The 26,513-nt window shown below is 43.4% G+C and overlaps 1 protein-coding gene across 2 annotated transcripts; it reads right to left on the reverse strand.

The window, feature by feature from the left end:
* Window positions 1-3,100: 3,100 nt before the first annotated feature.
* On the reverse strand, window positions 3,101-24,586 carry LOC143378706 (uncharacterized). 2 transcript variants are annotated; one of them, XM_076830626.1, is made up of 10 exons: window positions 18,388-18,459; window positions 14,633-14,889; window positions 13,340-13,439; window positions 12,659-12,779; window positions 9,653-9,863; window positions 8,584-8,979; window positions 6,618-6,983; window positions 5,666-5,941; window positions 3,638-3,853; window positions 3,101-3,482 (listed from the first exon to the last, which is right to left on the reverse strand). In XM_076830626.1, the coding sequence occupies exons 2-10, from the start codon at window positions 14,754-14,756 to the stop codon at window positions 3,331-3,333; spliced, it is 1,962 nt and encodes a 653-aa protein (XP_076686741.1). In that variant the 5' UTR covers window positions 14,757-14,889; window positions 18,388-18,459; the 3' UTR covers window positions 3,101-3,330. The 2 variants fall into 2 exon arrangements, with proteins under 2 accessions (XP_076686741.1, XP_076686742.1); XM_076830627.1 differs by lacking the exons at window positions 14,633-14,889; window positions 18,388-18,459 and adding an exon at window positions 24,250-24,586.
* Between the last annotated feature and the right edge of the window lie 1,927 nt (window positions 24,587-26,513).

Raw genomic sequence — 26,513 nt, forward strand, 5'->3', positions numbered from 1 at the left:
GTAATTCGTCGCTGAGCACGCGATACAGTGATAAATATTGCCCGGCGCACGCCACGCGCGGCTCGCTTATTAGTCACCTGGCACTAAGTACTGTGCTGCGGAATCTTCGAAATAATGTGCCGTCTGCTCAAGATGACCCAGAAAGATCGCATCGAAATGTCCGCTCGCGTTTCAACGTTCGATTAATGATCGAATGGCGGCCGGTCGGCGTTGCGCCGTTACCCCCGCGCGCGTCATCTGCCTCAGCATCCGCTGGATTTGTCGTTGAAGTTGCTGGGCACCACCGTGTGGCAGCCGCGTATGTGGCGCAGGTGCCTCGGCGACAGCTTGTCGGGGTCCTCCATGTTGTTGACGGCGGCGACCGTGAGCAAGGACTTCGTCGAGACCTTCCTCTGCGGCTCCTTGTAGTCGGAGAAGCTGGGCCTCGGCGTCCAGTTCGTGCCGTACGAGATGGGGCGCACCTCCCTACGGGGTGGATTGTGCACGTCGCTGGAGGTTTCGGAGCGACACTCGTCGCAGATCGAGCTTGCCTCGCTTTCGTCCGCTGGCATGGTCGCCTTTCTGGTTGGGGCCTGCTCTTGGGGCCAGTGTTGTTGCAACAGGGACGTGAGGATTCTGGGTTATAAACGCAGAGATCTGAGTTGTGGCAGGAGCTTAGTGGGTGAAGGATGGCAGAAACGTGGATGCGAGGGTGAGGGGGTTTATGATCGTGGAGAGAGGGTGGTTTTTCGGTTTTTGATACGAAGCGGGGTGGATGTAGTTAGTTTGAGTACTGGGGTCAGAGCTTTGTGAGTTCTGTAGAGCTTATAGTAATTATTATAGTCTATATTCAGTACGAAGGAGATGCTGTTCATGGGAATCGTTTTTAATCTGGAGAGGAAGCTAAGTAGGAAATAGGATTGTTTATTTGGTAGAGTTGGAGTTCTTTCTTTTCGTGTGGAATGTTAAATTGTTTTACTCTAGTGCGATGTAGTCTTACAGAATTAAAATAAGAATAGGAAAATAACTGTTCCTTCCTCCATTTGTCTCTTATAATAACCTCTTCAGATACGAGTTTGCGTAACACTTCACTGTCACTGACGCGCCCCTCAGTCCAGCTAGAATCTCCGTGATAGGGAACCACAGTTGATTAGGAGAAAGTGCGCAACTTAGAGTAACCCCTGCGATCGACATAGAGATGATCCAACTAATAAAGCCTGCTGACATTACTGGCGGCTGCAACCGCGGGGGGTAGTACGAGGACCAAACTCGTTGCCACCATTGATAGGAGACGTCTCGATACTCAGATTCCTACAAGGAAACAAAATATTTAGTAACCGAAGAACGTTTAAAATGAACAGGATTTAGAGAGACAAGAAGCGCTTGAAGATTGAAAAAAAAGTTTGAAAATAACATCAAGATCGATGAAGAAATTCAGGGATAAATTCAAGGCTTAAGAGGAAGTTTAGAAAGAAATTTAAGAATCAAGAAGAATTTGAAAATTCCAGAAAGATGTCAAGAAATATTGAAATAGCCAAGTTCCAAATATATGTATGTACGTATTTGAAACCACATACAAACTTGGAATTTTAGCGATACAGAAACTGCAAACCGAAAACGAAATCCTCACATGTATTCAAAAGGCTTTTAAACAAATTACAAGCACGCATACAACTGCAAAATGTAATTTAAAGTCCGTTTCAAGTAAATTCCAGACGTACAAAAAAATCCCATTTTCCAAACTCTTCCACATCATTCATCCTCAATCTTCTCAAACACAACTTGTCACTATGTGTCCCACTTCCCATCCGCACACTCGATACTCGTAAGACCAAACAGACGCACGCAAGCTACACGTCAGACTAAAGGAGTCAACGACCACATTTATTCCACCAAGAAGTCGCCCTCGAAACTCTTCTTCCTCAAAGCTGTGTCTCAGAGCTGTCACTCCAAGAAGATCCTCAACACAGCTTCACCTGAAACCTCGTTTAGTCGCGAATTCAACGTTGAAACCGGGCCGACTCTCCACGAATCTAAAGCCTCCACACCTTCGAGTATGGCCCAGTGCCTGGGTCACTTTGGACCCGTATTACCAGCCCTACCATACGGATTTTAATCGACGTCCTTTTTCTTAGATCAGAGAAGCAATCTTTCGATTTCTCAAGTTTTCCCTGCTACCCATCGCACTCGGTAACGTCACGCTAGGGGTCTTTCTAGACCCAGCGCCTCCAACTGAGGATCAATCTCGCCTCACTCTCACAGGTTACGAATTGTTGATCGAAAGTTCTACTCACGTAACTCCAGTACATCCAGACGCAGCAATAAAGCAATCCCTGAAGGATCAGCCAGAGCCACAGGGCCGTGATCGCCAGCACCCAGCTGACCGTGACCTTGAAAGCACGTAGCAGACGTTTACCTCGGGAGGACTGGCTTTCAAAGGTTTTCAAAGCCTATCGAGAATGGTACCTGGAGCGCCTTGTACACTGTCGTGGAGGCTAGGGCCTGAGCGAGGTTATTGAAAGAGGGTGGGTTCCTCCACAGAAGGATCGCCACAGCGGCCAGGATCAAGAAGGACGGCAGGGTGTGGATGAAGTCTGAACCAACGGCGATCTTCGCGTACTCCCGGAAGACCTTGTGCTGCAGGAGGAGGATCTCCTGGGGTGCGGAGAGCAAAGTGGCCGTTTGCGAGTAGACGGCGGCAGGGCAGGACATCACTGCGGAGGCTGAACAGCAGCCCGATCCTTGGCTATTTAGTCACGCCAGCATCGGATTTGCCGGGACGGTGGTTATTGTCGGAACACTATTAAGAACGTGACGTTGCAGCCGAAATGAACCGCGCCGTGAACGTTCCTCTGTTTCCTGGTTTCTGGGTCGAGGTCGCGAGGGGACTCTGAGAGCATCGCGGAGAGATTCGATCGAGGCTGCAATGACTGGGGGACTTTATTTGGCAAAAGCTTGTTTACATCTCGGTGGACCAGTTGGGGGACTTCTGATGCTACTACATTGAGAAATGAATTAATGGCGAAACACTGTGATGCGTTGTACACTTTCTTTAGAATATAGAGGAAAGAAGGAAAGGCGCAAGGGGTTTAGGTACCAGGGGAATAGAAAAGGAATAGAGTAGCATGATGCCATTTATTCGTCGTGAAAAATGAGATACAGAGTTTCGCCAAGGGCTATACATTTCCCCACTTCCGTCACAGTTCAATATGACAAACCGTTTGATTCGTAAAACAAAGAAGCTAAATGAAATAAAGGCTTCGATGCGTATATAGTATATATATATATAGTTTCAGTCTCTATGCACGTATTTACAGCTATATACAGGTGAAATATTAAGGACTTAGCAGTCTATATAAGGAAGTAGTCGGGTCCAACGAAGGACCCACACTTGGGGAAGTCCTCTGGAGGAGGAACCACGTCATTCCTCTCTCCAACCTGAAGAATAACGTCCAAACCTCGAGTCCAATCAGCGGCGTGCTCGTCCCTCAGAATCCAGTAACCTGGATAACCCAACCAAGTTCTCGTTAAGCGGAATTTTTCGGTATTAATTAAAGCAAGCTAAATAACGAAGGGTATCATCGACCCGACCCTGAGTCCAAAGCTGTAATTAGTGATTCTCTGCGAGAAAATTCTTCTGAAGTTTCGACAGTCCTACCTGGATTATCAGCCTTGAATCTAATGGCCACAGCTCCGAATTTGGGAACGACCACGGTGTCTTTGGCTACAGTACAGTCTAGATTCCTGGAGAACAGCTTCCCATTCTCGTCCAGATTCTTCAGTTCTTGCAAAGACACGCTTCGTCCAAATTGCCTTGCTCCTACGACGTAGAAACTGTATCCGTGCAAGTGGTAGACTACGTCGTCGGCGCCACCTTGGGGAAGAAATAATTTCGTCGGTATTGGCACAGTATTGAAGGGGTTGAATGCATTTGACGTTTGTAAGCTTCGTTGCCTGGGACTTTCAATTGTATGGAATTTTTATACAGCTTCGAGTGAAGTTATTTTGAAATATTTTAGGTATTGGTTGCTTCTATATGTTATAAAGTGATTATTCTGCAAATGCTTTTTCTTAGGACCCTGTAGAACGGTATAGCGGAAATTTAATTTAAACCGAGAGACGCAGAGATTCGAGAAGATTTTGTGACAAGAGCAGGTCTGTATTAAATAAAGTGTGCCTTATGTATTCTTGGAGGAACAATTCTTGGGAATAGAATAAAGTAGCGATCAATATTTCCAGCCTCCAGAAGGAACAGCAATATACTACATCAAGGCTCTTAACTCAAGGCTAAGCTTCACCGAGTTTGCTCGGGTCCCTTGCCCAGGTTTTTTCAAATCATTTCCGCGAAGACTCTTCTTCCAAGTCATTTTACTTAACTCTCCTCTTGTTAATAAAGGACCTTTCGCTTGAAAATCATTTCAACTATTCCTGTTAGAATTTGCGTTTTATTTATGCTCATCATCGATCACCACTTGCAAGAGCTCCCTTTGAGAGTCACTGGTAGACCACGAAAGGTTGTCTCAAATTGCGCGAGCGTGTTTACCGCGGTAGTAATTGGAAATCTAATTTCCCCGTTTCGTTTCATCATGAACGAAGCCCTAGAATGTTACACATATGAGGTATCTCGAAAGATGGTTTGCCAACGCGATTCTTCAAGTTTAATTCTAACCCGAGGACACTGTGGTTTGCTTTCTTTTTCATTTAGTCGATTTCTAACTTTCTATAAAAAAAACTTTGTGCAGAGTGAGGCATTCTTTAACGGGGATGACAAGTAAACATTCTCAGACTTCAATCTTTTTCTGAAAAATATGTAGCCTCCGTGCCACGCGGGTCAACGGTGACCCACGATATTTATGAGAAGTGAAACTTTTATCCAAGCGCGGATTTGGAGATTTGGTGACTCTATGCTAAAAAGCGTCTGCCGCCTCTCCGTAAAATATCATCAAATATTTTAATTTAAAAGAGTTGACACAATTTTAAAATTAATTCAGTATCACAGCTCACGTATGACTTATTGCTAATTCGCTACATGGAAAAGAGTTAATTATTTTTAAAGTTGTCTTAAGCCTCTGGATTTAAACGTTTTTCAATTTCTTTGGCCCAAAAATGTCCGTCCTAGCGTACTTAGCCTATACACACAAATCCACCCCTTCTTTTATCAATCAAACACTCTAATATTTCAATTCGATATTGAAACCAAAGTAGAGGAGAAAGAATGTGAAATTGGAACAGAAAGGATTACAGTTATTTAAAAATTAATTGAAAATTTTAACAGTATCATTTGACTCGTGATTTTGCAAATAAAAACATCTTAAAAAATTAAACTATTCGTATATAGGTACGTGACGGAAATTGTGTATTTACGGAAATCGCGAGGCAACGCAGCGACTTTTTGTCGCGTTCGAGATTAACACGAGAGGCTGATTTCAAGTCGATTGGTTTCATGGTTATGGATCAAAATTGTAGGGGATGCAGTTTTATTCACCCCCTCGGGGGTGAGTTTTTTTTTTAAATTTTGTATTGTAATCATAACTACACGCGCCTGCAAAGTTTCAAGTCTATTGAAGTTATAATTGAATCGCAAGATTTGATATGTTTGAACCAAACATACAAACAAACCAACCAACAAACAAGGGGGCAGAGGAGTCAATCTAAATAAAATCGTTTAAGCATTAACGTTCATTACCTTGATCAAGGAGAATAATCTCCACAGTGGCTCCAAGCGGTATGTACTTCAAATGAACGCATTCACACGTGTCGGCCACAGTTCCGTCACTACGGCAGCGTCGCGACGACGGTGACGGAGTTTCGTTGTTCTCGTTACGGGCGTCGTCATCGTCGGACGAGGAAGCACACAGAGTTTCTTCAGGGACGTCAGCACGTTGAGTCAAGAGGGGTGACGATGGAAACGTGAAGGTGGCATTGTTCACGTTCAGAACTCTCGGTCCTACCCCACCTTTACCTGAGACACGTGCAAAGAATATTTCGTGGAAAATGTAAATCATTTTTAATAACAAAGATTCAATTTTAAAAAATTGAATGAGAGTCTTAAGGTTAAGTACATGCAATACTATTGATATTATTTAAAAAAAAGTAATCAAGAAAAGTTAGGATACTTTTTAAACAAATGCTTCAAATTCTCTGACTCCGAATCATAAGTACAAGTAAGATTTCAATATCGACTACAAATGTTGTGCTAAAAAACCAAAATAATCGGAGCCTCTAATTCATCACACACTTCGACATATCCCAACACTCGTCGCAAGCAATAACCTAGTATCATTTAATCGTCACCTTCGCCACGGCTTGTAAAAATTACACGTTAACCAGCAAACGCGCTCTGTTTCCTCGGAAATTACAAGCCAGCAGACCTCCAGCCTTCTTTCCTCCCCTATCTCACGTTTATCCCATCAAGCATCAGTCGCCAATAATTAATCCTTCAACAACTGTCATAACTGACCGCGCCAGCGAAAGTGAAACACGATGGACAAGGCCAGACATTGAAACCGACGATTAAGTGAATGCGGACACGATAAGTCAGACACGAGACTCGGTGGCGCGCTAGATAATTAGATCTTCCGGAGTTTTCCGCTTCGTTGGTCCCGCGCTGACAGACGTCGAACACATCGACCACTCACCTATTATCTCGTTCGTTTGGAGCTTGTAATTAATCGGCAAACGTATGGTGACGTCCACTTTGGGTTGCGCTAGATGACTGGGCATCTTCCTCAAGGCCTTCATTTCCGTCACGCACAGATGTTCGGGGTTCTCGCACTTTTCAGCCGGATTGGTGGTCATGGTTAGACGACTCGTCATCGTCCCCTCGTTCTCCGATTGGTTAATAGCCTCCGAAGTGGCCAACGGGTCCTCCATCGAACTTCCCTTGTACCTCAAGACCGCGACGCCGTTTACGGGCGTCGTTCCACATTCCTTGGACGTGTGCACGTTCATCCAGTAAGAGGCCACGCGTTTGTTCGCCTTTAGGACGAAGTCTGCTCTTTCGCCTGCGATGGAGGTGGTGAGTATTGAAGATTTTCAAGAATTGATAAATAGAATTGTGGGAAAGAGAATGTAGGAGTTGGGAGGAGAATGGAGATGCGGGACAGGACTGTGCAGATACGATCGATTGTGGGATTCTCAGAGGGAATACTTCGGTGACTCGTGACTGGTGTTTTAGATACATCCCCTTGGTGGAAGTAGGGTTGGTTTAGAAGAGATAGAAACTGTGTGAATGAGATTGAAACAGGAGCTGCGGAAATAGCATGTGTGTACTTTAAATAATGGTGTATGCAGGGTATCTTGAATGGAATATCTGATAGAGTACAAGTACTCCTTTATAAACCAAGCAATATCCAAAATATGAGTAAAATATGAGAGAGAAGTGGAGAAGACTGGGGAAGATTGATTCATAGGGAGGCTTGATACATTCTTATATTTCCCACGTAAAAAAAACAGAAGAGAAGCGTACGATTCTGCATAGAGGACGCTTTGTAGATCGCGTTAAGTTATGATTGTTTCAAGCTGATTTATTAGCGTGAAATTATTTTATTAAAGCAAGTGCATTTTCATGTTCAGAAACGTAAGTTTATACTTCATTTTATAAGGCTTTTGTCACTGTGTATTGATTTTTATGAAATATTAATTTTACGTGAAAATTCACTCAATTCGTTGCTTTCAGTTTAAAATTAAGTGTTGTTAGAGTTTTAAAATTCTACATTTGGGGGGGTCTGAGACATACATTCAAGGGAGGTTTAATACATGTATCGTACCTTCCCAAAGTGATTTAACCTTGCGTAATCTGTAATAGATATTCTCCAGCAAACAAATTATGACGGAAATTTGTATATTTTAATAGATGCCGTTTAATGGCGCATTAAATGTATACACCTAATGATATTAGAAATGCTGTACTTGCAATTATTAATGAAAATAAACCAATAAGGACGAAAGAGGAATTTTATTGTGAAATTGGTAAATAAACTGTTCTTTTTTACGTCTCGTGCCTCCCACTATTGTGTATCAACCCTCCCACAGGTGAGAGGCTTGAGATATTCTACATCATTTACGAAATAGCATTTCTTGATACATTCTTTGTTTCAGTTTAAAAAATTCATGTTACTTTTTGTTAAGAAATAGAATCTTGAATATAAATATGCAAAGAGATCATTAAAATATTATTTAGTTTCGTTTACACAATCATTTTTTTCAAAAACGTATCAACCCTCCCCAGTCTCCCCTAATTTGTAAGTGAACAAGGGAATGAGGGGTATCTATAGTCAGTCATGCGGAATTAGCTTCGACTAAACCTAACCCACATCAGCGAAATCTCCAGAAACATGCACAAATTTTGTACAAGTCTACCCCAGTTACCACCCCCTCCCCCTTTACCCACGCTAAATATAAGAGTCTCGTATCTTGAGACTCAAAAAAAAAGTTATTCGAATATTAATACACTCCCGTAATAAACTCCTGTAATAAACTCAGTAATCACTCTGTTTTCCTACCTAAAAAAGAAGCTAAGAAATCTTTAAGAGCCCCTTCAAAGAAGCCACCAGTGAGCCAACTGAATCAACAACAGCTTCCACCATGCACAATCTTGCATACCTTTAGCCAAGGTGATCGATGTGACTTGTCGCGGTTCCACCGGCTGCCCATCCAGGGCAATCAGCAGAAGGGGGTGAGCATCGATGGAAATCGTTATTGGACAGGATCCAGCACCGCCAGCATTCGCGACACGGAACCTGTGACGTCGTCCTGGGACCACGGTGAACGTCGCGAGGGGGACGTTCGGTCCATTCGGTTGGCGTCCTTTACCATTGACCAGAAGAATCGCTGGCTTCGCGCGCCCTTGGGTGAACGTGATCTCTTCTGCGTGTTGCCACGGGGTCACCAGTACCACGTGGTTCTGCTCGTCGATGTCGTAAAGAGCACGCTGTGGGTCTCTTACGTCCGCCTGTTTCACGATCAAAGCACCGAAGATCCCATTCGCGACGTCAGCCCCTGAAAATTCACCACACTGAGCCTTCCACGAGGTTGTCGAAGAAATGTAGACTGGCTAGTATCCCGTTTAAAGTCTACGCTACGTTCTTAAAGGATTGTGTTGCTGGTGGACAAGTTGCTTTGAAACTTTTTAAGTGAGCTCTATTGGGGGTTATTATGAGTGATTGTTTTAATATTAATATCTCAATAATGTGGCAGAGATCGAAATTCCTCGTTCAGATGTCAGTTCGGAACAGAGTTGGGTATTATTCGAATAAATTTGTATTCGAGTAATCTGGAATAAAAGGAAGTTATTCGAATGATCTCGAATAAAAGGAAGTTATTCGAATGATCTGGAATAAAAGGAAGTTATTCGAATGATCTGGAATAAAAGGAAGTTATTCGAATGATCTCGAATAAAAGAAAGTTATTCGAGAAAAAAAAACGAATAAAAGGAAGTTATTCGAAAAAAAAACGAATATATTTTTATTCGCCTGATCTCGAATAAGAATTGCGAATAAAAGGAAGTTGTTCGAGAATAACGAATGATTTTTTATTCGAATAATGCCCAACTGTGATTTGTAAATAATAGGAACGCGAGGTTTTTCTTTTAGAAAGTTGATGATAGCTCCAGCTATTCGAGCCTCGAATTTCGCATGTAAATGGAGTTTCACGGTGCTGTGTTTTCAATTACCAGCGTGCGCGTGCCAAAGATGAGTCCCAGCGGCGGACGCGCGGAATTTGTACTGGAACGTCGTGTAGCTCGGTATAGGGCACTGAGTGACCAAAGGCGCACCGTCCATGTACGGTGATTCAATCTGAGACTGACCACGCCAATGGATCGCGGCTGCTTTACCCGGAAGCCGATTAATCACGTCCACCACCAAGATGTCGTTCTCGCAAACCTGGAAAGTAGGAAAGCCTGTCTCGAGATGTTGCAATTACTTCGGCGCATCTTAGTCGTTACGGTAACTTGTTCCGTGGCGTGTCTTCGAGTTACGTTATCTAAATGCTGCTGGCAAGTCGCCGATGAAAGGTTTTCACTTTAATGTGCGCACACATTATTCTTCAAAATTCGCACGTTGTTACGCTATGCGCCAGGTTGCGGCTAATAGACAAGGATCGTCCCCAACCTGTGACAAAGGACCAACTCATAATTTCTCGTTAGGTCCACCCTTTAAACCTTTCCCGATAGATCCGAGCGCTAGATCTTCTCACCGACCCTTCGCAATAGATCTTACAAGGGGAGGACACCATGTGGTAGACATCGATTTTGATGAGCCTTGGCACGATAGATCTATGTCGAAAATAAGTAAACAGGTGTCCGAGCGTTTGTGCCAATGGGCCTTAATAATAGAGATATTTACAGGGAAATTATTAAAAATTTCTTAAGGGCCGTGGGGTTTTAATGGGTAAAAATCCCACAACTACCCTGGCGCCCGCGGGGAATTCCCTTCTGGAGGCGTCAGGGTGCCTTTTGATGATATCTTCACGTTAGAAAAAAAAGAAATTATAAATTTTTTTTATATACAAAGTCATTTTCATTAGGGGCAGAATTTGTGGCACGACTGTGTCCATCGCAATTATTCTTTTTTAAACGAAATTAGAGTGTACCTCGATTTTCGTTGCCACTTTGAACTTACTGTAACTTGTAATGATACCTTGGTTTCTTTCATTACAAAAGAGAAATTTAATGTGCATGTTACACAATTCGATGATGTAACGAGTCGAAGCACGATGTAGGTGCGTACATCAAGTTGTTTTTACGAAGATTCGTTTTACATGTAACGACTTATCAAGTTTTCCATCTGGGAAATGCTATCTATTTTTAGCAACACATACGATGCTTTCCTTAAGCTAGCTTACTGATCTAACGAGTTACGTGTTCGATGTAGCACTCGTTTTTCACGATGAAGTGCTGCTTTCTAGCTCGTCGACGGTAACGAAGCAACGTACTTTGTAAGTCGATCTTCTAATGAGAGTGAACATGTCGAGGAGACTTCACCGGTTCCCTGTTCAGATTCAATCTATACCGATGTGCCTCCTCGACTTTAATTCCCGTTATCGTTTACTTCGTGCACGTTTTAAATACTTGGTAGGTTATCCAGTTTTCTGATTTCGATGGGGCGAGTCCCCATCACCGCGAATTCGTTTACGTAATAGCACAAACTCGATTCGTGCGAGCACAAGTATAATATACCTCGAGGCAACGTTCTACTTATGCTTTCACATAATTTCATGTCCCTCCCCTTCCCTAATTCAGCAATGAATTAGACTTACTGATAGTACACGGAACTGAATCGCTATTGCGAAAGTTTCCCAGATTCTAGGTACTCTAATTCCTGCTCTGAAGAATGATTCTACTTTTGCGGGGTGTCAATACATAATACCTACTTAAACAATACTTACGAACTCTGGAGCATAGCGCGCATGCTAGAAGAATAAAATTTAGCCTGAATTTCAGAACATCTGAAAGATAGAATATACACCAACACATCGCCAAGCTTCCCCTAAACCTAAACCCTCATGAAAGTTTATTGTTAATAAAACGGCGCAGAAATGTGCCTTCGCAAGAACGTGAAATTTGTAGAAATCAATTTTTCAACTAAAACCTGCTGAACGTCTGACAAACCCCGACTTCATTTTAACACTCGATCAAAGCTTAAGTGCCCATCAGGATTTCTTAACACTCTGAGTGGCGATAAGAGGGTCCACTTAGAGCCGCCCTAAATATAAAACCACATATCGCGTGTATACGGGTGAAGCACACTAAAAGTAAATAAAACTGCCCGTTTTTACTTTATGGTAGAAAATAATTGTTACAATTGTCACGTTAAAAATGTTGAGATAACATATTAACACGCGTTATTAGGGGGCGGGAAGGAGGGAGGGTTGAAGGTAGGAAGGAACGAAAGAAGGAATGGAGTGAAGGAGTGGAAGTGAAAGTCGAAGGCGGATGGTGCGAGCGGAAGTAAGGGCGACAAACGTAGAATTAAGAGGCGAAACCGTTCGGATAAGACTAGCTTAAGCGTAGGGTAAGAGAGGGGAGCGAGCGAGTGGAGAGAGAAAGAGAGTGAGGGAGGAGAGGGAGCGGGGGAATAGATTAAGAATTAGAAGTAAGATAAGTTAAGGAATGAATGTACAGGAGAGCAGAGACGTGGAAAGAGTTTTACTTGTAACCCTAAGGGGAACTCAATAAAATCATATTACTATTAACACGCGTTATTTACTTAAAAATTTCGGCCAAATCGATCAATCTTTTTTTTACTTTACTTGAAGAAAATCTTTAAATTCAGTTCTTAAAAAACGATATGTTGCTTACAGTATAGGAACTATTTATTTCACCACCCCCAAATCCACGTCTTGGTATCCAATTTACTTTATCCAAGATATCGACACAGTATCCCTACTTAGTAAACAATTGCGCAAAAATAATTTACGAATACTGGTAGTAAAAAAGCTGGAGGTGGTCACGCGGTAAATATTCGAGTGTGGCGCAATAAATATCTTCACTACTGTATTATCAGGATTACCTCTTGAAGAAAATAAATCACTTTAAGTCATACCAAGAACAGAATCTATAGTAAAATCGAATTCCAAGGTGTGCGTGGAGAAAATTATACAGTACAAAATGCTGGGAAACTATCCGTCTGAGGTCCGAGAGTTAATCTCTCGTCGAAGGCTTGATTTCTAGTAATACCTGAATAGTGGGGCCGGGCAACTGTCGATTAGCCGTAAGGATTCCTCGTCTCTGTCCATCGGCTGACACGCAGTGATTCGACAGACACGCTGTCCCGTTGTGTGGACAGTCGCCGCACGATCTGCGCAAAGAGAATCAAAGCAATAAATCAAAAGCCTGGGTGAGCAATTAGATAAAGCGCGCGCCGCGTGTCCGCGCGGCCTTCCGCATTTCAGCTGGCCGAGGAATTACGTAACGGCTGTTGCAACGGGCAACTCGCGCCTGATGATTCCCATTGAAATGATTAAACGCTCGTACAGTTATGACAGCCGCGTCTCTTGATAATGCGAGGCAGATAAGCCGAGTGTCAGGATGAGCAAAGGCAGGTAGGGGATTTAAATAATTGTAAAAGTTTGCAGCGCGTGTTTGTTCCTCCTTTCTGTTACGCAGTGCTGAGACAATGCGTGGAGTTGCTTGTTTCAGGCATTCACTTTCAGCGCTGCGTAAAATCGTGATACAATTCCGTACTTCAAAGGGTCGATGTGGTGCGTGCTTGATGCGGTCGGCAATTATTATTACCGAATTTTTTGTAACACATTTCGAAAGTTCTGAGACTTGCGTAGAATAAACAGGGACGTTTGTGTAATTAGAAGAAACAGAGAAAAATAAGGTAATATTGAAGAGAGAGGTTTGTTGTCTTACTTGCTGAGGGACTGAAAGACCTCGAGGGTGAGCTTCACTCGACAAATCATGGGCCAGTCTAGATGGTGGCATGGTCTGTCGCAGGAGAGGAATGTTTGCTCTGTAAATAAAAAAAGGAGAGATAAACAGACGAAATAGATGAAGTGAAATATCCAAATATTGTGGGGAAACACTGGACTGCTATCTAATATTAGTGAGATATTCAAGAAATAAAAGTGAAGTAACGTAAAATTAAATACACAAATGTAACAGGAAAAAATTAACATTGCTATTCTAAATCGAATAGTACATCCGTGCCAACGGGTCACAAATTATTCCATCCTTTCAGCTGTAATACATTCTGCAGCACCCCTTCGAAACCCTAAATTACTTTACATAACTTGGAAACTATGTCGTCATTTTTCTCTGAAATTGGTAAAAAAATTTCCCACAGTCAGCGATTTATATATTCCTGATATTCGTATGCCTCGTAACTAGTATTTCAAGCACATTCACACATTGTCCATCGTTTCAACCCTTTGCCTTACAATTCCTCGGACGATAACAACAATCATAGTAAAATAAAAAATAAATAATACAAAATACTAATAAAAATAATAGAATAGCTAGTTATCATCTGCGAAGTTATTACGAAAGAGTTCACTAACTTCCTTAAATAAAACACGATAGTGACTCGTTAGTGCAAGTCAAAGGGTTAAAGCCTCCTTGCCTTCTCAAAGTGAACATCCGAAACCCCAGCGACGAGTTAGAAAAGTGTCTCACGAGGGAACATTCTCAGTAGAGGGTCGCCATAGCGAGTAAATATTAATACCGTTCGAAACCTTGTATAATGAGAAAATGATGTGTATATAGATTATTTATTAGCTGCTAATGAATTATACAGCGCGAGAAAATAGGGTACAGAGATTACGTGTTCTTTTTATACTAGGTATTAGAAAAAACGTAACATTTTTAAACTTTGGGGACCACACCGCCTAACAGATTAATATATTAAGATTTTTTTCCCATTATTATTGAACATTAGCCCCTTTCAAACCTCTTCCCTTGGTCCATTGCTGTTGCAATGCCATGATCCATGTCCACCCTCGTATTATTATTATCATTATTAACAGGAAAATCATCGTACCCTAATTTCTCGCCTTGCATAATCCATCATCAGCTAATAAGCTATATATAATTCTCTCATTATCTAAGGATTCGATCAGTCCCAGTATCTACTTGACATGCCGGCCCCTTACTGGGAATACATCCCTGCCAGTTGCGAATGCCCTTAAGGTCCCGCCATGAACTTACTGGGCCTGTAATTGTTAACGTGCAAGAAGGTGGCCGCAGCCGCGACCATAAAGACGACCACCAGAACCCGTGCGCCATAGGTGGAGGGCGCGATCGCGTAATGTCCACCCTCCGAGAACTGCATCGTCAACCCAGTTTGTTATGCAACGATAACAGCAGGTGACTGCATTCTCCCCGAGCGTTCGCTGGGTTCCCAGAAAATCTCAAGAGCAACGTTCCCGTTGCCCAGACTTCTGAGAATTATCGTCCTGCGTCCCCTGTTTCGGAAACGAGCACAGCGATTAACCCTCCCTTATCGGATCGCGTTCGAAGGCGATGGGAGCCGGGATTGAAGCGCCGGTGAAGATGTATTGCAGGCCGCGCTGGTGATTCTTAAGCAATGGCCCGGGGATGACGGGTAAATCGATAGGAGGCATCGACGACGGGGATAACGAAGTGTGTAGGGTGAAAGTTAGTACCGAAACGAAGGAGAAAAAACGAAAGGTCTCGCTCGAGTGAAGATGAAAGTCGAAGCTGCTTGACTTCTGTCCGCTGATTTCTTACGGATCGAGACTCCCAGGCGTCTATAGTTCGCTTCATCTTTTCTATCCTTTCTCTACGTGGGAAACCGTTCGAGGTGTTAGAACGTTCTAACTTAAAAGGAACCTGGAGCACCGTTCACTGGGCAGGAAAGAAGCTAACACCCGTGATGTAACGATAGCAGCTCGGACGTAACGATGATGTCACAGCTACGGCTATGTAATATCGGCTTAGAATGTTATCGACGAGGAGAACGACACTGATTATTTGAATTCGCTGTGGGAAACGAACGCTTCTCTTTTGGTGAATATCCGTCCGCGTTGCCCTTCTTTAGCGGTGTAAAAGTAAATGCCCTCATTAATGACCATGACTGTCTTGCTTTTCACTGCTCCACAAAGGATGCTCAACTGGTAATGCAATTTAGAAATTAGAATATGGTAATCCTCGTTTGAGAATTCATATTACATAATTGTATTCTTACGAGTCAACTAACGGGGCCATTTAACTTGTCCCACAGAGCTCCGGCGATGCCTTGAATATAAAACCCACCCACTCTCAAGGAAGAACGTTCTATCGATTTAACCTCCTATTCGAGAATCTTTCACCTCGTCCACTGCCGCGGCAGCGACCCGCGGAGACGAAATTTCCCACGAAAAGGGAACGCAATGCTCATCCCGACCAAGTTCTCCGCATAATCATTCCAATCTGACGCATCGTTAAGACCAGGACAGAAGCTTCCTTCGCGCTGGAAAAGGCCCCGGTTGCAGGGAAATGGTTTCTCTCCGCGCGACCTTGGTGATGTAAGTTAACGAGTTTTCCCGCCCGACACGGTTCCTCGGGAAACAATAGCGACGCAGAAAGAAAGCGAGCGAGGCCACGTTAAATAATACGTCCAGGGGAGATACATGAAGGCCATTCGATCACTCCGCTGGCCCCAATTAAACGGGGTCATTATCATTACGTAAAATCTTGTATAATCCCCGCGTGGTACAACCCCGTAGCGTGATTCGGTCACGTGTCTGTGAATTACGGTCCGCCGCACGGCTGTCACGGCATCCGATGGCGACTTTAATTAGCCGCGAGTTCTGCTGTGATTATTACACTGTCCACACGCGTGCACCTTCGTCCAGGCGAAGGCAGTGGCGTTCCACCGCGGCGAGGAAACGAACGGTCACCAGGGAATGAACGAGTCGATTGACGAAGCCGTGATATGAAATCAGCGCGACGGTTGGGAGCTTTAGATGCCGCTGATCATCGAGATCGGGAGGAAGCTGCTTACTGACGGTCTGGTAACAAGTGCTACGCAGAACATCGTGCTTGGGAAGAAGCTGCTTCGACGGTTTACACTCTACTTGCAAGCTTGGAACGGGGCAGATGCTACTAATGACCGCTGATGACTAATTACAGTTACGAACGCTTTAAGAAGCCATTCTTTGCGGTAACATGGAGGATTCACTGCGATTGGCACCGGGAAGAGACTCCGAGAGGAGTGGGTCCTGTTCTGATGCACAGGAGAAGCAGCGAGTGACTGAATGGATGATGAGGATGGACCCCATCCTTCTACTGCATCGCGATTTTCGCAGCTTAACCCCGTGCACGCGAAACTCGGTGAGCACCGTTGCACTTTCTCGTGAAGAACTGAACACGCGACCGAATTTCGTTGCCAGAACCGAACCAAGGTGTCCTCTCTCCCTTTCCCTTTCTCCGTCGCGAGTTCTTTTCCCGCGCGATACGCACACAGCCTAGGATTGCCTCTGTCGGCCATCGGCGGGCAGTGTGATGCCACTTTCGTTTGTTTCATCTGGTCGCGAATGGAAATACAGTGGTGTTCCGAAGAAAGTTTAAACCTCAGGCTTTTATGTGCCTGCATAAAACACTTAGTTGCAGGCTTTGAGTGGTATGCTGGTGGCACTGGTCTATTTTACAAGACCCTCTCTAATTCGTGGGATATTGACTTTAAGATGTAATATTTTTTAGCAGAATTATATTATTTATTATTTCACAGCTTAAACTTTATTTTGAACACCACTTATATCGAAGTTATTTCGTCTTGGGTGCTAGGGTAGAGTTACTTCTCACATTCGGCATGATGGAATATTAATTTCGGTGCGATGATGGGACCTGCGCTGAATAGATACTGTGGATAGTATTTTTGGGTGCATTCTACTTTTAACAAAAATCTAGTGAAGCTATTTGCAGGATGCAGGGTGCAGGGATTTGGTTAATATTCTGAGGAGTAGAGAAGTTATATCTGTTTTTGTGAACGATGGATTCTAGCTAAGAATTGCTATCAACACTTGAAGATAAGGTGTTATATTGTGGTCTAATCTCTTGCGATTAATTTAGAGTGTAAATGGGGTAGATACGAGGAGGGGTTAAAGAAGTATAGGTAGTTAGTTATATTAACACAATATTACTGGAAACAAGCCACCCATATTAGTACATGAAAATCGCGCCGGTGATTACGAAATTGGTCTGAGTACAAAATTGAAAAAAGTGAATTCTTTGCTTACTTAAATCCACGCAATACGAAATAAACAATGAACTCGTTTCTCTCGATTCCTGACTTAGCCCACTCTCATAATCACCGACACTTACGAATTACTTCAGCAAGATTGATTTACACATCCCCCAGCACACATTTCGCCTGTTCCGCGAGTATCCTGCTCCCGAAATTCCCCAGCTACGTCACTCGTGCCCTTTCACACCGCCCAATACAAACAGCGCCCGCAATCTAATTGAACAGTAAGACCAGCAATCACCGTTACCGCACCGGTTACCATATTTCGCCTCGGAAAGTTCGGTTCTCGTGATCCACTTTAATCAAACATTGCGTAATATCCGTCCCACGAGAATTAATAGAGTTGATGCATGGAAAGTGGAAACCTTAATGCTAAACGGGCACCGATGCACCGAGCTAGTTAGCAGTTTCCTCGACCGATAGCCGCGGCATTAAAAAAGCCAGCGCTTTAAACTGAAGGAGCAAAGTCGTTGGAGCAAAGCATGGAGAACGACTTCCGCGTTTCGTAAGCCTTGATCGATGCCACGTCGTCGAGCCACCAACACCGTCGCCGACTGATTAACGCGTGCAGGTGAAATTTAAAAGCAATGAAAAGAAAGGTGGGGAGAGAGAGAGAGAGAGAGAGAGAGAGAGAGGCAGGGAATCGCGAGTGAGAGCGAAGATGGCCCAGCCAGGATGGTCGTCGATGAGAAAAAGAAACTTAATTCCACTGCACCGGCACCAGATGCGCGTGTGTGCCCGAGACGATCGTAGCCAAGACACTTTAAAGACTGACGAGGATTTTTGGCCTAAATTTCGTTGCCAAAACCGGAGGTAACCTTTCCCTCTCTTTCCCTCACCCTCCCACCCTCCCCTTCCACTCTTTCTCTCTCTCTCTCTCTCCCTCTGTCGCATCCCGCCGGGACTCGCTCTCCTCAGCTGGTGTTCGGCGGCAAGAATTGGCGCGGACTGACTGGTTCCGGTGACAATCGTCGCGACGCCACCCTGTTCGGCGAGACCCCGGGTAAAACTCGGAATATGTGTCAGCCGCGGCGAAAACGGCGAGTGAAAGTTGCCCGGAGGGCTCCTAGCCAGAGCTCCACGCCTAAGTGTCTTGACACTGGGCTTCGTTACGGGCTGCACGGGAGTGCACGCACACTTTCATCTCCCGAAACTTTCTGTCCCTCTACCTCTGCCCGATCCCGTCCACCTTTCTCTTTCTCGAGTTCGTGCCCAGTGTGTTTGCCGATCATCCGTGGTCCAGGAGGATTTCACTTTCGCTCGAGCCAGCCAGGAACTCGGCGTCGCCGGATGGAGAACGAGTGCCGTTCTTCTCGGACGCCGCTGTCCCTTGCCGATCGAACGACGCTTTCTACTTGCAACCGCTTACTCGGCCACCTCGCGGAATGGTGGGGTAAACTAGCCGAATATGAGACCCATCTCTTAAAAACGACAGAACTCGCGACTAAGAACACTTTTATTAAAATTCGATACGCGTTCTAAAAGGAAAATATATGTTCTTTAGCAAGCTACTGGAAAGTACTATAACAAAGATTCGGTTGCTTCGTGATAAAATAAAAATGAAAGTCATTCAAATAGGCAGATAAAAAAAATGGGTTCCTAATATGACACCCAGTTTGTTTTTTCCCAAAACTTACTTTTTCTTTCTCTTTTTTTTTTTATAAATTCGGCATGGGAAATCGTATTTCTTCGCTACCGCAGACTTCGTGGGCCCACTGCCGAAGTCTTCGCGGGCCCACCACGCCCATCGTAACACTTTATACGCACGCTTAACCCATTGTTCACCTAGCACATCTGAAGAATCAAGAACTGTGCAAAACAGTCATTCTGCATTATAATTTTCGTTCTGAATCACTTTCATCATTCAGAACAATTTCTTCTTCACTCTCGTCGGTTGAACTTTCACGGGTCTCATATTCGGAAACAATAACATGATAACTCTTAAGTAACTTCGAAGTTAATTCGTCATTTAGGGATATACAACTAATAAGCCTTGAACACCATTTCAAGCACTATAAAACAGTACTTGTGAAAATCATTATACAGTTGCCACTTTAGAGGTATTTGTAATTTAATCGAACCACTTCGAAAACTTTCTGCAACGTATTTCAGAAATATATGCTTGCTCGAGACGCTTAATTGATTACAATGCCACTGTGCGGACGAAACAGCAAATACACGATTAGTTAGTAAAGAAATAGCATCTCTATGATATTCGAGAGTTCTGTAGCTGAGCTAAGCTGGGGTCTCGTATTAAGAGAGGTCCTCACATTCGGCTAATTTACCCTAATTGGCGATTGGGTACTTCTTTGTCACGATGCTTGAAAGTCGCTGGCTCTGTTCTTGGCGAATGTCACCGAGTAAATGGGATGTCGTTTGTCGGTGATCAGCCGCCGATGGGATGCACTGTACGCGTCCTTTCAAATGTCGCTGTTGTTTCGGAGAGATTAGGTGGATTTGAAACGGGTGACAAGATGACACGGTTGTGTGCGATGATTGAAGCGGGATTAGATAAGCGATCGTTGCAATTAATCTTGCGGTTAGTGTAGCCGTCGCTGAGCCCGAGCACTGTATTACGTGGGTGGAACGGTTAATTGCATTAATTGCGAGTAATTAGGCTTGGGAAGTGGAGAAGAATGATAAATCTAAAGTGTTTTGACATCGGTGCACCGTAACCGAGCCTGATCATAAATCAGAGAGCTTGTTGCGTAGAGATGCGTGAACTGAAAGTAGTTTTAACTTATTTGAGTCATCGTTTCGTTACTGCTCCATTTTGGAAAGTCCATTTTGTGATGAAATTTCGTCTTGCCAAGCGGTGGCACCGCTTTTGTCAAATTAAACAACAACGTTCGAAATAGCCTGTACGGTTCATTAGAAGCCCGCCGTTTATGACCACTCAACGAGCCGTTCACTTTATGAACCCGCGGCGTACCTCGAAAGATGTGCATCTAACTCCTCAGGTTCATTAAATTAACGACTTGGACGAGCTTCGAAGTTGGTTCGTTGAAAGACCTGATAAAGCGTCACCGATCGATCGAGAGCTACCCCGAGCAGCGCGGGCTGTGGAAAATTTGCGTAATGACATAAGTAAACACGGAAAGTTGTGTGAGCGATAGACCACCGATATCCGCCGTGTCCCGAAGCGCCTGATATCCGAGTGTTAGAAAGCTGAATCGATGGGACGCGGAACGAAAGACGCAGGGACCCACGTCGCGTTGTTTTCCAATATTAAATTTCACCCGGGTGCTCAGCGCGTCCTTAATTAATTCCTATAGAGCGAAGGCGGTTTTTGTAACGGCGGAGCAAAAAACGAAGAGAAACACAGCGAAGCATTCATATGTACATCAGTACCCACTATCGACGTGTTCGCGCAATGCGCGGCCGCTTTCACTTTCATCTCGAGGGCTGACTCGCATTCTTCGCTTTTCAAACTTCTCTTCGAGTTTAACGATGCCTGATTCGTCATACAATTCGTGTCTTGGAAAGACTGTGCTTCGAAACACCGCCACTTAAATCGGCGACAATATCTCGCGAGGACGAGAGAAACGCGAATTTTTATTTTAATGATGCTTCGCGCGATTGGAGAGCATGTTAAAGTACGCAGGGAGCAATTTTCTTTTTCGCCGGGAATTCATTCTGAAGGGATGAAATCAACCCTTAAAGTTATCTTGTTTCTTTTTAAAATAACTGTATTTTTCTTTTGGTAGTGCGATAAAGCTTTAAGAATTCAACAATTCTCATAAGTATTTAATGTTTTGTTCCCTCTCACAGCGTTATAACTGACGCGATAACTTTAAGCGAGGAACCCCAATCAACAAACGCAAATTCAAATGCAAAGTACGCACATTTCTCTGAGGTTCCGTGATTTTGTCAATTTTGCAGTTTTTCCTACGAATTGAGCTTCGTTACTTGAGCAATTTCCTAAAGAAGAAGAATCAGTTTAGTTTGCTTGTTTCGGACAAATAGAACAGCGGCTATGCTGCACGCCGCATAGCAACTTTTGAAATGGAGAGTCTGCGAATCGTATAAATAATTGCAGAGTCCTTGCAGAAAACACTGTAATTCAGAAAAATCAGATTCTTTACTATAGATAGTATTACCATTGGCACGTAGAATATTTTCCAATAAAACTTTTTTTTTAATTTTGTTTTCTGCAAGGACTCTTCATTTCTTTTTTTGCTAACTAATGGTACCTTCTTTCGTTCGTAAGTATACAAAAATACCCTCGAAATTTGAAATAAATCCTCTGTTTAGTTTCCGAGAGAAAAAAAAACACAAATTTTCATACGAAATTACAGTGCCCCTGTTAAGGCTAATTTCACCCCACCAGAGTGAATTTCCGCAGAAAAAAGAAATCGCTCTTTGCGTAGGTACTGCAATACGCTTTACATTTTCGGATTGGGAGTGTCCCCCTGTGAATGAAACGCGAGACTTGCTCGCTCGCGAACAGTATTTTCCCAAGAAAAAGTACCCAGCGATGAAAAAGATACTTTCTTCTTTGCGTAATTACACAATTCCCCACGAATTGCTTTCCTGGAAGTGAAACTGATTTCCAGGAAGTCAAGTTCTATCTCCTCGTGCCTAATTGCCTTTACCAAAAACAAATATCTGTCGTTGAACCACTCCCTTGGTAAAGAAAACTGCTTCGCCACTCCACTGCGATCCGAGGATCCTAGCAGGAATTTCATAGCAGGCGTATACAAGTGTACGCAAATGGTTATTCCGAAGATAATCTTGGAATGTAGTTGAACGCGTAAACGGATCTCCTTGATTTTTAAAATTTTTTTCAGCATCGTTGCACGAGGGAGAAAGTAAGGTCTAACGGAATCGCGATTTCACAGATCTGTGAATAAAAACAGTCGGCAGGACGACAGTTTGGCCTCGTAAATATCGATTAAAAAGCCTGCGGACTCCGAATTAAAGCTTGCAGTAGGAGGGACTCCGCGATAAAAGTGGAAGAAAGTGTTACATAGGCGACGCAACGCTTTCACGCACAACTTTCGTCGGCAGTAAATATTTATAGTCGATCTTTAAGTGCTTGAGCTTGAAGCGTGTTGCAAATTGTCATCTGTCTGTGACGTTACCGCACCTTTACCCATCGTCGAAACTTTCGAGGACCCTCCAAGGTGACACAAGGCAGTCGTTCGATTTATGAAACCAAGATCGATGCGATTCCGAACATTTCAATCGAGCGTAAATTTCTATGGGAAACGGATAGCCTCAACGCGACATTTAGCGAACTTTCCACGTTAAAAGGCGCATGAGACTGGATCAGAGGTTTACACACCGGGAACTCGTCAGCACCAAAACGGTGGCTCTCCTCCTGCCATGAGTTCGCGTGGAATGGAACGCGAGAGCATGCTCGTGACATAGAAGGATGCAGGCCAAGCTAAATCGCGCATTTGCAACGGTTCTTGCATTTTTTATAGCAACATCGCTGCTCGCGAATGAGGGTCTTCACGCAGAAGTGGTCAAGAGGTGCGCGCGAGTCTTCATTCTAGGCCGTTCACCGCGTCAAGTTTCAATACAGAATCCTCGGATGGTTGCATCTAAAATCTCTCTGCACATATACATTCTCTCGTTCGACAACAACTATTTACTAAAGCTATCTCTAACAGAGCGATCCTAAATAAAAGCATTAGACAAATATCTAGAGGAAGTGCAGCCATATTTGGAGTACCGTTGGTAATTTGAAATACCGAGGTATCGCTTAACACCTTATCTACTCATTTGCATGCTCCTTCTGTGGTTCCGTTTAAGTTCTGCAATAACTTCGAGAATACAAAGTATGGTACGAGGTTTCAGGCTTCAGTGCCATGCTGCTAATTTGGAATACCGAAGGTGAAGGTAATTTGGAATATTCCAAAGCTTATCGATGCTTTTATTACACGCGTAACGGCTACCGCCGCGCCACGTCGGTTTTGGCCAGCGCTGGTCATTTATACTTACCTAAGATTATTCCTAATTGTATTGTGAGCTTTCAGCCTGATTACATCGTAAAAGAAAATAATTCTATTATCTACATGTGTTCCTTTTAAGCTTACAAAGTGAAGGGAAATTAGAATACCGGTAATCCAAATTACCTGCACCTTAACGAAATCGATACTTCCTGTCATTTTTCAATTAGACCAAAGTTTCAGCTACTCTTTGTTTTCTATCATTACCGAGAGTTTGAAGTATAAAAGTTTATTAGCCTCCCCTATGATATTACGCGGTTTCATTTGTTCCCATCCTCTGTCGCATTTTTTTATTCGTCTTAAACAAACTGGTATCCCAAATATACTGCACTTCCTCTACAATCATCGGTTTAAAAGTCTCCCGCGTCCATCAGCAGTTGTATACACCCTGTTACATTCGATTAACATTTATTTCTCACTCTCGGTGCGTAGCTATTACTCTTCCCATCGAATTTAACAACCGCGCACTACGCTTCCGTCGCGAGAACCTATTTATAATTAACTAGCTGCGAGTCCTTGGAATCTGCGATTTGCCCGCGATCACGACATATGGAGTGTGTATTCAGTGGGGCGCGTGGAACCCGCGGAAAATGTCGACGTTAGTCAACAATGGAACTGACCTGGAATAGGCGTCAGATAGATGATGGTCGCGACAACGGAGGTGAGACCGACGAAGATCGCGCACCTGAAGAACATTGCTGAGGATCGAGGAGAAATCGTCGAGGAGGTGCGCGGTGTTGTATGTGGGGGACGAAACGATCGGGAGCTCGAACCGGCCGGTTTCGTGGCCACGGGTACACTAGCACGATAGCCACAAGTTCACTGCCAGGGAGAGAGTTGTTTCCCGATCAGAAAGAAAGAAAGATCTTTCCGAGGCGGAAGCGATCTCGCGCCTCTTACTCGTGTGGTTGGTGTCGTTTTGCGCTTGCACGCGAAAAGTGCCCACTTGTTCTCGGTATTAGCTAACGCGATGGAAGTGGTAGTAACTTCCTTACCTTTACTGCCATTCGAGTACAAGCTGTTCCTGCATTTGTTGCTTTCGGCGGTGTGCAACGAGGGGGATGACTTCTGGAGGCGTTGCCTGACCCAGAGTCGAAAGAATTTTGTTTAAATTAAGGTCGAAGTGGAGAGTAAGAGTTTAAAATAAAATATGAATAAATTTTTATTTCTTTTTAATGTGGTAGTTGAAAGTAAACTTGCGTTATGTTATTGCAAGGTATTTAATTGCAGTTGCTGATCGGTTTCATATTATGTACTACTTAGTTTAAAGTACCCGACGTTGCCCGGATAAAACTTCGATTATCACCGGGTGTCAAGAGGGTGAAATAAGGGGGAAGGGGTGGGATGTCCAGATTTCATGGTAGCCTATATTTTCCGCAGGGTTCTAGAGAGTAATTGTGCAAAATTTGGTTCAGATCGGTTAAAGAAATCGGGATAAAGAGTATCCTATATGTTATTCCTGGTCCTAGATTGAGTAACAAATATTCAAACACACTTTCGCCATTTATTATATTAGTGATATAAATATTAGAAGTATAAATAGTATATATTATATTCAAGTTTAGCAATATAATGAAAGAACGATATTTGTATTAATTAGTGCTCGAAGTTTCATTCATTTATTATTTGAGAATTATCGACAAGCAAGATCTTGATCAATTCCATGATCAGGATCTGTTATTATCGACGAAGTATAGAATAGACTAATCATCTTATGGAACTTCGTGTCACCACTCAAACTGTGTTACCGACCCATAATTTGAGAACTGAATTTAGCGGCCTCTGCTCATGAACAGCGTCCAACTCAGGAACTAGTCTGAAATGTGTTGAAATGCTGAAAGGTGTGTACGTGCTTCTATACGTGTGACTTGTTCCTTAGTGAGAGTTTCACATTGACGGCTTTCGCTACGTTGCGATTTCTCTCCGAAAATCTATTTCGGAGATTCGAAGACAAAGTATATGTCTATGTATGTATAAGTATATAAAGCTTATACAAGCTATGAATTGCAAGATGGCATTGATTTTTAGTACTTTACGTGTAGTGGAACACTTAACTAACATTTTCACGTGTCGTACGTCGAAAAATATTAAAAAGTGTCATAAATTATTGAAATCAAGGAAATGAAACGTTTTCGTAAAATTTGTATTCGTAGTTTTCGGGATCCGAGGACATTTTGTAATAGTTTGTTTATCACTTCTCGCTCTTTAATTTGCTCTCCGGAGACATTACTTTGTGCCATCTCTTTCGACGGCATGTTCTCCTGTTACAAAACCCAATTTTGTGCATTCTGAAAATGTTCGCCAGATTTTGGCCCAGGTATCAGGAGAACATGAAGCGAAAAGAGGTATTCTGAATTTCAGCTTCGAAGGCATCCTCGATTCTCTCTCCGAAGACGTTACTTAGTGCCACCTCTTTCGACATCATGTTCTCCTAGTACATAGCCAAATTTTAGGGCGTTCTCAAAATTTTTACCAGATTTTGGCCCAGGTATAAGGAGAACACGAAGCGAAGGAGGTACCCTGAAGTTCAGCTTCGAAGGCATCCTCGATTCTCTCTCCGAAGACGTTACTTAGTGCCACCTCTTTCGACATCATGTTCTCCTGTTACAAAGCCCAATTTTGTGCATTCTGAAAATTTTTGCCAGATTTTGGCCCAGGTATCAGGAGAACATGAAGCGAAAAGAGGTATTCTGAATTTCAGCTTCGAAGGCATCCTCGATTCTCTCTCCGAAGACTTTATTTAGTGCCACCTCTTTCGACATCATGTTCTCCTAGTACAAAGCCCAATTTTGTGCATTCTGAAAATTTATGCCAGAATTTGGCCCAGGTATCAGGAGAACATGAAGCGAAAAGAGGTATTCTGAATTTCAGCTTCGAAGGCATC

Source organism: Andrena cerasifolii, chromosome 2, assembly GCF_050908995.1.
Source record: "Andrena cerasifolii isolate SP2316 chromosome 2, iyAndCera1_principal, whole genome shotgun sequence".
Lineage (NCBI taxonomy): Eukaryota > Metazoa > Arthropoda > Insecta > Hymenoptera > Andrenidae > Andrena > Andrena cerasifolii.

Excerpts from the sequence above, each read along its gene's own strand:
- LOC143378706 (XM_076830626.1), bottom strand. The coding sequence starts at position 14,756 with ATGCAGTTCTCGGAGGGTGGACATTACGCGATCGCGCCCTCCACCTAT. Across the intron at positions 13,440-14,632 it reads CGTTAACAATTACAGGCCCA|AGCAAACATTCCTCTCCTGC; the intron begins GTAAGTTCATGG and ends TTTTATTTACAG. Across the intron at positions 3,854-5,665 it reads GATTATTCTCCTTGATCAAG|GTGGCGCCGACGACGTAGTC; the intron begins GTAATGAACGTT and ends TTCTTCCCCAAG.